The 10,517-nt window shown below is 40.6% G+C and overlaps 1 protein-coding gene across 1 annotated transcript; it reads right to left on the bottom strand.

Annotated features, from left to right (window-relative positions):
- Positions 1–7,898: 7,898 nt before the first annotated feature.
- On the bottom strand, positions 7,899–10,041 carry LOC105033090 (pentatricopeptide repeat-containing protein At1g05750, chloroplastic). Its single transcript, XM_010907746.4, has one exon. The coding sequence runs from the start codon at positions 9,998–10,000 to the stop codon at positions 8,444–8,446; it is 1,557 nt and encodes a 518-aa protein (XP_010906048.3). The 5' UTR covers positions 10,001–10,041; the 3' UTR covers positions 7,899–8,443.
- Positions 10,042–10,517: the final 476 nt, after the last annotated feature.

The raw sequence follows: 10,517 nt of genomic DNA, 5'->3' as shown, positions 1-10,517 counted from the left end.
CCAAATATGGATATGTCTATCTGATGAAACATAAGTCGGATTCATTTGAAATATTCAAATGATTCCGAAGTGAAGTAGAAAAACAAACTGGGAAGAGTATTAAAACTCTTCGATCTAACTGAGGAAGAGAATATCTTTCTGATGAGTTTCTCACATATCTAGGAGAGAATGGGATTCTCTCCCAATGGACTCCTCCAAAAATACCATAGCATAATGGTGTGTTTGAAAGGAGAAATCGAACTCTGTTAGACATGATCCGATCCATGATGGGTTTTGCCAACTTGCCGATATCCTTCTGGGGATATGCACTCGAATCAGCCTGTTATCTGTTAAATAGGATTCCAAGTAAATCTGTAATTAAGACTCCATATGAGATATGGACAGGATGTAAGCCAACACTTTCACACCTTAGGGTCTGGGGGTGCCCGACCTATGTCAAACGGTTAGTTACAGATAAACTTGGACCTAGGTCTGATAAATGCACATTCATAGGGTACCCCAAAGAGATCAAAAGATATTTTTTCTATAATGCTGAGGAACACAAGGTGTTCGTCAGCTTTAAGATAATCTTTTTAGAAAAGGAGTTTCTTGGTGAAGGAACCGTTGCCTCTAAGGTTGAACTTGATGAAGTTCAACAGGTAGAAGGACCGACACCAATAGTTGAACCTGAGTCGGATTTGATTAGATCAGATTCGGAGTCCAATGTACCTGCACCATTAAGGCGATCCGATAGAGTACCACGTCAGTCGGACAAATACTACGATTTCTTGGTCTGAGACGATGATCCCATCGAACTCGATGAGAATGATGAGGATCCGATCACCTATATGGATGTAATGCAGAGATCTGATTCTGAGAAATGGCTTGAAGCCATGAAATCCAAAATAGAGTCCATGAAGGTCAACGATGTATGGACATTGGTTGACCCATCTAAAGGGATTAAACCCATTGGGTGTAAATGGGTCTTCAAAAGGAAGAGGGGCACAGATGAAAAAGTGAAGACCTATAAAGCCTGTCTGGTTGCCAAGGGGTATCGTCAACATTATGGTATTGACTTTAATGAGACGTTCTCCCCTGTGGCAATGCTCAAATCTATTCCAATAGCTGTCCATCTGGATTATGAGATCTGGCAGATGGATGTAAAGACAGGTTTCCTGAATAGAGAGCTGATCGAAGAGGTGTATATGATTCAACCTGAGGAGTTTACATCCACAGATGAGTCCAAGGTGTGCAAGCTTTAGAGATCCATTTATGAATTGAAGCAAGCTTCTCAGAGTTGGAACATGTATTTTGATAAGGTGATCAAAACGTATGGCTTCGTTAAGAACAGAGAAGAGCCCTGCATCTATATATGGGCAAATGGTCCAGTTATGATATTTCTTGTCTTATACGTGAATGACATTCTCTTAATTGAGAATGACATCCCCGCACTACAAGGAATAAAAGTTTGATTGTTATCGCAATTCTCCATGAAGGACTTGGGTGAAGCATCCTACATCCTAGGGATGAAGATCTATAAGGATAGATCTAAAAGGACACTTGGATTATCTCAGTCCACGTACATAGACACTGTGCTGAAAAGGTTCAGCATGGAGAATTCTAAAAAGGACTATCTATCGATAGGCCATGGAATTTCTCTCTCTAAAGATTGTCCGACAACTCCTGAAGAGAGAGAGCGTATGAGTAGAGTCCCATATACTTCGATCGTGAGATCTATCATGTATGCCATGACATATACAAGGTCAGATGTGGCATACTCACTAGGAGTAGTGAGTAGATACCAATCTGATCCTGGAGAAAACCACTGAAAAATGGTTAAAATCATCCTTAAGTATTTGAGAAATACTAAGAACCAATGGTTAGTTTATGGTGAGTTAGATCTGAAACTTGTGGGGTTCACAAACTCCAGCTTTCAATCTGACCATGATGACAGTAGAAGCGTGTCGGGTTATATCTTTACTCTGAATGGTGGAGCCATCTACTGGAAGAGTTTCAAGCAGCATACTGTGACACTCTGTTTGTGAGGCGGAGTACATCGCAGCATCGGATGCCGCGAAAGAAACTGTGTAGCTGAGGAAATTCATCACCGAGCTCGGAGTAGCACCCTTCCTCGATGGTCCGATCCTGCTCTACTGCGACAACACTGGTGCCATAGCTCAGACGAAAGAACCCAAAGCACACCAGCGGACGAAGCACATTTTTCGTCACTTCCACCTGATCCGAAAGATCGTGGATCGAGGTGAGTCGACCTTCAGAAGATCAACGAAAAGGAGAACCTGCCGACCCCTTCACTAAAGCCCTGGCAATAAAGAAGTTCGACAACCACAAGTCGAAGATGGGTATTAGATACTGTGCCGAGTGACTTTAGGGCAAGTGGGAGTTGTTGAAAAATATGTCTTAAAAGTCAATCGTCAATCTGTTGACGATGGAGGAATCTTGTATTGTAATTGATTTGTTAATAAATAAAATATATTTTTGATATTTTCATCATAAATTTTCATCTTCTAATGAACTCCGTTGTTGTGATGAAGTCCTTAGGACTATTTAAGTTCGATAAAGAGAAGATTTATCGATTAGTCTTTAAAACTATTCACAACCAAATGACAGGCTGTTAATAAGGATGACAGCTTCTATCGAGCATAGGTCGCTGTAGGCTATATAGGTTGGTTATCTTCTTAACCAAAGAGTGTGGAGATACTAGTATGGCATACAGGTGAGATATAAAGATACATCATCATTGAACGTAATCAACTCCAGAGCATTCTGCTGTCGAGAATGTCTCTGATGGGATATAGGTATAAGTGTCCCTTAGATCTGAAATCGCCTCAGTGACTTGCAAGCAACTCACTGTGTTTTGGTATTAGACTAACTGAATTTCTAATTCAACGATAGAAGGCTTCTGGGCACAGTCAAGTACTTATGAAGTTAGAGTGTGATGAAGATAGGATTGACCACTCTAAGAGTTGGAAAAGAATGAATCGCTGTATTTCAATTTAGCAAAACCTTGATCAAGGTAATCCATTAGATAGATTTGATATTTTGAAATACAATGTGGACAACTTGATCAGAGTTGACAGTTGAACTCTGAGGTGTCCTATGAGCATTTTGGTCAAGGAGATGAATTATATGAAAACTATATCCGCATGATTTCTAAGGATATTGTTCTACACATTCGATCTATCCGGCCATCGGATACCATTGCTAGATGGTCACTTCGATTAGTACAGGAATTTATTTCTGTACTACCGGCTTAGGTTTGAACCTATGAGGTCATACACATTAGAGTTTACAATCCGATCGGATGGTTGATCAACGATTAAGAATCATTCTAAAATTAAACGATCAATACGATTGACATTTAACCTAGTGCAAGTGTTGCAGGAGGATCGATTAGCAATTTAATTGCTAATTGGCTTAATTTGATTAAACCAATGGGTTGAGATTAAGTCTAATTGAATATGATTTAATTAAATTTGGTTTGGACTTGATTGGATCAAGTCCAATTGGTTTATTGGATAAGCCAAGAGCAAAGAAAAACTAGTCCTAGTTCAATTAGGACTTGGGTCAACCTAATTTCTAATTCGATTAAAAAATTAAATCAGATTTAAATATAATTTAATCTGATTAAATTAGGTTCTTAATTGGGTTAAGACCTATTTTAATTGGGTTGATTTGGTTTTGGTTTGATTTAATTTGAGAAATCAAATTTGAACAAGTCATAGTTGAATCCTAGAAAGACTAGGATTCCACCTTGCGCCACCTTAGCCCCCCACGCCCACTCTCTCTTATTTTGTGCGACAAAACCTTCTCTCCCATTCCTTCACGCACGTCCAAAGTTTTCCACTCTTTCTCTCTTACATGGAATGTGGTTGTGGACCAAGTCAAAGTAGGAATTAGTTTGGATTTCAAATTCTATGAGATAGAATTTTAGGAAACCAAAACTCTTTCCTTATGGCACTGATTTTATCTAGATTTTTTTTGAGATTTTTGTGACTTTTATGGCACATATTGTGCATCCTTTGCTGGTGGTCCATGGCAAAAAAAGGAGGGGGCGCCCATGAGTTGGACACCCCTTGTCTTGCCCTGTTTGGATTTTCTATGACTAAGTATTTGACCTAGACAAGGATTCTTCATATCTCATTATTTAAGATGAATTTCTTCTTGAGATTTTTATGGATTATAGAGCATTAAGAGACCTTTGGGACGTGTGAAAATCAAGGAGAAAGAGTGTTGGGGCATGGAGATATAATAGACACAAAACTAAGTGTCTAGATTAGAGCAAAGAAAAGAAGAAGAGGGTCTTCTTCTAGGATTGCTGAGTTCACCTTTTTTCTTCCTCCATCTGTGAGTTTTCTGAGAGTATCTCACATCTAAAACTCCTTCTCCTACTTCTTATCTTTAAAAGAGTTCAAATCAAGAAGAAGAAGACATCTGATCAACCATCGAAGAAGGATCAGCACAGTACTAGCATACTGTACTGATTTCCTAGAACAAAACTTCTGATCATGATTCGTGAGCTCGTGTGGACGACTCCTAAAGGCCGGACGTATGTGCGGCTCACAACATCATCCTCAAGCCCAGATTAGCAAAGTTAGAATGTCTAACTTGCAAGGTAATAGATCTGATCTATTATATTTTACATACATTAGATATAGTATAGAAATATGTTGATATGATCAACATGTAGTTCTTGCTCTTTATATTTTAATTTTTGATTTAATGTCATGCAATAATCATGTAATAGGATCTTACATCTAGGGATTCTCTGATTTTATAAGATAAATTTTGATTTATTTTAGTCTTCCGCTGCCTGATTTTAAAAAAAATTCAAGATCTAACCCTGAAATCCTAGATCTGGTTCCTTCAATTAGAAGCACTAATTCTTTCTTAACCACTTATCCCAATCCCTTAAAACTCCTTTTAGGGTTAGGATCAGAATTTTGGAGCGCTTGGACTCCATAAGATGGAGTTCCGCTCAAACCTCTTTGGTATTGCATTTCTCACCACAAAAAAAAAAAGAGAATCGGTGATTCTATGAGGCATGAGATCTAGGGGAGAGTCCCTTTGCTCCTCAATCATCTTTTCATAGATAGTCCCAAGTGGCCTGGACTCTAATCAAATTGAGTTTCATAATAAGCCTACTACTTATTGAGTTTCAATCCTTTTCGACCCATGAAACCTAATCTGACTCAAACTCAGACCAAGTCCAATCAAATTAAATCTCAATTTAATTTGACTAAAATTTAACTCCAATTATTTAATCAAATCAAATAATATAGCAATAATTATAAATAAATCCTCTTTTAACTCACTAATTCTTAACAAGTCCTTTTATGTAACTTTTACAAATCAGTTCAATTATTAATCATATTGATAATCGAATCCTACTGTGATTCGAAATTGCAATTCAACTATCCAATTAGTTAGGATATTTTATGTGTGTGATCCTATAGGTTCTATTCTATCTAGTAGTGAGATATATTATGATCTTCATCATGAATATCATTGAAACTCATTTCAATGGATTTGAATAATTTCAACTCATCAATTGAGAATTATTGATCATCAAAATAATTCTCATTTATTTTACAATCTACCAGTGATATCTAACAGTATGTAATGGCAATCTAGTAGAATGAAAGAAATAAACATCTTAGGTATAGTTATCGTGTTATATAGTTCTTCTATCATGAGCCCCAACAAGATGAAAATTATGAAAAAACTCATCAAATCTTATCATCTATCATATATAAGATTTATTCCACTCGAGTTCATTCTGTAAAATCTTATGGAATCTCTTTTCCATTATTCACACTGTCATGACCATGATCTTTAGAACTTAATCTCATAAATCACATAGGATTATTTTTTATCTATCAAAATTGATAGATCCTATCTAGGTACACATCCTATTTCTAGAATGAACCTACTGTAGCCAATCTCATAAGGATCTAAATGACTAGGGACCAAATATATGTACAGTCAAACTATAGCAACCCCATTATGAATAGCCGAGACACCATATGCTCACCACTACAGTATCGAAAAAATCATTGACGCATGAGTAGACATCTAAGTGACTTCTTGTATTGCTCATACTCAATACTTTTATTCTCTAACAATCACCTAAACTTTCGCTCCAGTATCCTAACACTGCAGACTCAACACTCATCTATCAAAAGAAAATGATCCATGCACCAAATCATATCAGATTAATTACCATCCTCGTAATGATCTATCGATCGGAAGTACTTTGAAAATTAATCACTAATGACACATGCATCAAATTCTCAACTCTTGAGAATATGCATCATCATCTTATTAATTTTCTAGATGATTCATAGACACATATACAACATAAATAAAAATAAACTATCCAATTTTATTATTAAATAATAAGATCAAGTATAAAACTATATTATAGAAAGAATAAATATGTCAGTCTGATTGACTTCTAAGACATACATCTCACAGGGAGCACTTACGACGACCATAACCATAACTTTCAGGGTGACTATGTTGGCCGGACTATCCCTCTTGTAGTCTATGAGGAGGAGACTGCCAATCTAGAGGCTGGTTCAGAGCTTGCTGTGGCACACCATGGGTGGTTAAGTGGGAGCTTCCTATAGCATCCTTTGCATCGCGACGGTCAGGGTTTGTACTTGCTAGACAAGCATGTTGAACTATTCCTGAGTCATCACTGGTGCCTATTGTGGCAGAGATAGTATTTCAGCAGCATCGAGGGCTGACGACTCTAGTAGGACATTGTTGCACCGACACAAATCATTTGGGACTCCTCTCCTTGGTCTCATATTGATCGGGGTACATCTCTCTCCAAAGTTGGGCTACAGTTGGACTCTTCTTCTAGTGCCAATCTATTACTGCTGGAAATCTAAGCGAAGGTTGAGATCAGTTTAGTAACTGGTGGCTAAGGCATAAGATGCCTTGGATAAATAAATTTGATCCTGCAAAAAAAAGTCTCTAATCGAAAGTGTTTCCGATGGGAAACCTTTAACACTCAAGCTATTGGATTATCGGAGAATAGAAGAAGAAAGAAAAAAGAAAAAAGATGATTTTTTGGAGTGGACTCCAGACACACTTAGGATCCCTTGTTCTCCTTTATTTAAAGGGCAAGAAGTAGCTTTTTCCATAAAGAGAGGCGACCGTTACCAGAAGGTTCATGCGAATCGCACGGCCAGGGATCACGCCTCATGTCTTGAATGTAGAGTGGACAAGCTATAGCCTATCTGTCACACCGGCTTTTCTCTATGCGGTTATGGATACCTTATTTGGCTTGCTGCAATTGAGGAGATATGGTTACTTTCCAAATCAGCAACTAATCAATTTCTTCTGGACTCCTCTGCATTGGCCAAGGGGTTAGGCCGACCAAGACTAAGGAGCTCAGATTGGCCGAGGTGGTTAGGTTAGCCTAAGGATGTCAGGTCGGCCAAGATTGAGGCTGAGTCTGAGCACACCCAAAATCCGAGCTGAGAGCTCCCTGACAAAGGTCAAGATGATGCAGACATATCACTAAGATGATGCAGACATATCACTGTTCTTCCCCCTCACTCCCCACCCCCACCCCCACCCCCACCCCCAATAACCAAAACATGTACGGTTGTCACTAACCAAAACATGTACGGTTGTCACTAACCAAAACATGTACGGTTGTCACTAACCAGAAGTCAAACTTTCAAATCTACTTCTGAGAGCTGTTTACATTTTCATCTTGCAAGTCCATCTCCACCTTTATGATCCCCTTCCTTTTCAGTTTTCCAAAATAATGTCATGTGGTCTGCTTCGGAGCCCTATAAACCATAATGAATCTCACTGCAATCACTCGCATGCATTGTCCGCGTGTTGGCGGCTGGTATATATAATTCTTGCTTTAGCACTGGTTCTTGACGACTTAAATTATGCATCTATCGTGTATTAACTCATGGCAAACGTTCCACAAAAAAACTCTGAATTTACGTGTTCTAAGGTAAAACAGATACCCGCAGGCTTCGTTCATCTCTGAAAAAATTACCATGTCCACTGCAGAAACATTGCCCTCCAGTGTCATCTTTCTAACAAAGTTCTGTAGAAATTCCCTCTGGAAAGCGTTCTCCTTCATCTGGTTTTCTTAAGCAGAGTCATATTCAAATATATCTATCGATTAGTGTATCCCCAGCAGTAGCTCCACCTTTGCTTCTAACCAGATATCTCAGCCTATCAGCCACCACTTCATCAGAGATATCTAGGGAATCAATCGCCCAAAATGGCAACTGATGCATCCAGAGGATCTGTTCCCTGCGATATTACTTCGCCCACTTCCATGGTGGCTGTCATACTTCAGCTGCAACATGTAGGCGAGCAAGTTGTTTCCTGGCTTTGTGGATGAGCATGTGCTCCTCAAAATCCAGTGGAATCACTCACAGGCCCATGGTATGTCCACAGTAGCTTATGGATCATAGCCATATAGCTTCATTTGAAGTCCAAGTAAGTTAAGCATCTGATAAATATCATCGGACTGTGGGTGTGACCTATCTCCAGCCACAAACTCATGAACATCACCATTAACCTCCACTTCACTGAACCCGGGTCTCTTCTTAATCCCAATAGCCTTCATTTTGTTCCGGACTTCACCCACGCCATCCCACCTCCCAACTGCAGCATAGATATTGGACAAGAGCACATAATTCGAATCACATTCAGGCTCCAACTCGACAATGTATCCCATCAGTCTCTCTGCCAGCCCAACATCCCCATGCATTCTACAAGCAGCCAGGAGAGAGCCCAGCACCACCTCATTTGGCCTCATTTGCATAACTTCCATGACGTGCATCGCCTCCTCCAACCGCCCAGCTCGGCCAAGCAGATCCACCACACATCCATAGTGCTCAACCCTCATAGGAATGTCATAAGCTTTCCTCATGAGATCATAGTACATGAAACCTTCATCTACCAAGCCTGCATGGCTGCAGGCAGTAAGCACACCCGTGAAACTTACACCGTCGGGCTCAAACCCTTCCCTCTGCATCATATCAAAGTGCTCAAGAGCCTCCCTGCAGCACCCATTGATTGCAAAGCCAACAATCATTGAATTCCAAGAAACCATAGTTCTCTTAGGCATTCGTTCAAACAGCTGGTGAGCAAAATCCACGCGCCCGCATCTCGCGTACATGTCTATGAGAGAATTTCCGAGCCTCACATTGTTCCAGAAATCTCGGCACATAGCATAGCGATGGATCCAGAGGCCCTGTGCCAGTGCTCCAAGATCAGCACAAGCAGCGATCACAGTAATGAGAGTTACGTAATCAGGATCAATCTCAAAGAGTTGCATTTCTCGAAAATGTTCCAGTGCCACGTCCAGGAGGCCATTCTTGACGCACCCATCGATCACTGCTGTCCAAGACACCTTGTCCCTGTTTGACATTTCGTTAAAAATAGAGATAGCCTGATCAACATTGCCATTCCTCATGTACCCGGCGATCATAGTGTTGCAAGAGACCAAGTTCCTAATGGGCATTCGCTCGAACACTTCACGGGCCAGGTCCGCCCGTCCGCACTTAGCATACATGTCGACGAGAGCAGTGGCGAGGACAGGCGGCTCGTGAACGACGCCGCAGCGGCTGGGGGGGCCGCACTTGAGGGCCTGGGCGTGGAGGGCGCGGCCCAGAGGGAGGGCGTAGGGAGACAACGGGAAGTCGGCGCAGGCGGAGAGGAGGGTGACGAGCGTGACATGGTTGGGCTGGACGCCGGACGCAAGCATGCGAGAGAAAGCGGCGGCCGCGTCGGCTAGAAGGCTGCGCCGGGCGAGACGGGTGATGAAGGCGGTCCACGAGACGACGTCTCGTGGGGGGATCGGTTGCGTTCGATCAACGGAAGAGAGACGAAGGGACTTTGAAAACGAGAGAGCCCAGGAGGATGAAAGATGGGGGACGACATTGGGACGAGGGCGGGTCGATGGTGGGGATGCAGGAGGTTGGGGATGCAGTGTGAGAGAGTGAGTGGCCATAAGCGGATAAGCCAACGAGCTCCCCCAGGTGTGTCGCGCAACCTAACATTCCTCATTTGGCGGCCATGCACGTTATAACGTGAAATAAAAATATTATTTTTAAAAATTAAATACAAACTTTCACCAAAATATGCCTATGGCTTGATAATTATAGTTGTGGCAGAATTTCATCTTTAGATCGAATTGGCTGGAGTTGGATGATAATAGTAGATCGATGACGACAGAATCTATAATTTTAAAAATAAATTATATATATATTTATTAAAATAAAAATTATAATTATTCTTTGCCAACACAGATATAGAAATCAGATTTCTACTGACTACAGATACAAAATAGCAGTCTTTCAAAATTAAATTAATTTTTAATGATAGTCACAAAAGATAGATTTCGATGACCACAGCAACAACTTTTACTCCATTGCCGATCCAGAGAGTGATCTCACCTACCCTCAGCCCTCTAACTTCTTTCAGATCCTGCACAGAAGTGCACAAGCAAGCACTTAAAACAGAATGTA

The sequence above is a fragment of the Elaeis guineensis genome, chromosome 13 (genome assembly GCF_000442705.2).
Source record: "Elaeis guineensis isolate ETL-2024a chromosome 13, EG11, whole genome shotgun sequence".
Lineage (NCBI taxonomy): Eukaryota > Viridiplantae > Streptophyta > Magnoliopsida > Arecales > Arecaceae > Elaeis > Elaeis guineensis.
This window is presented reverse-complemented; position numbering and strand designations above follow the sequence as displayed.

Excerpts from the sequence above, each read along its gene's own strand:
- LOC105033090 (XM_010907746.4), bottom strand. The coding sequence starts at position 10,000 with ATGGCCACTCACTCTCTCACACTGCATCCCCAACCTCCTGCATCCCCA.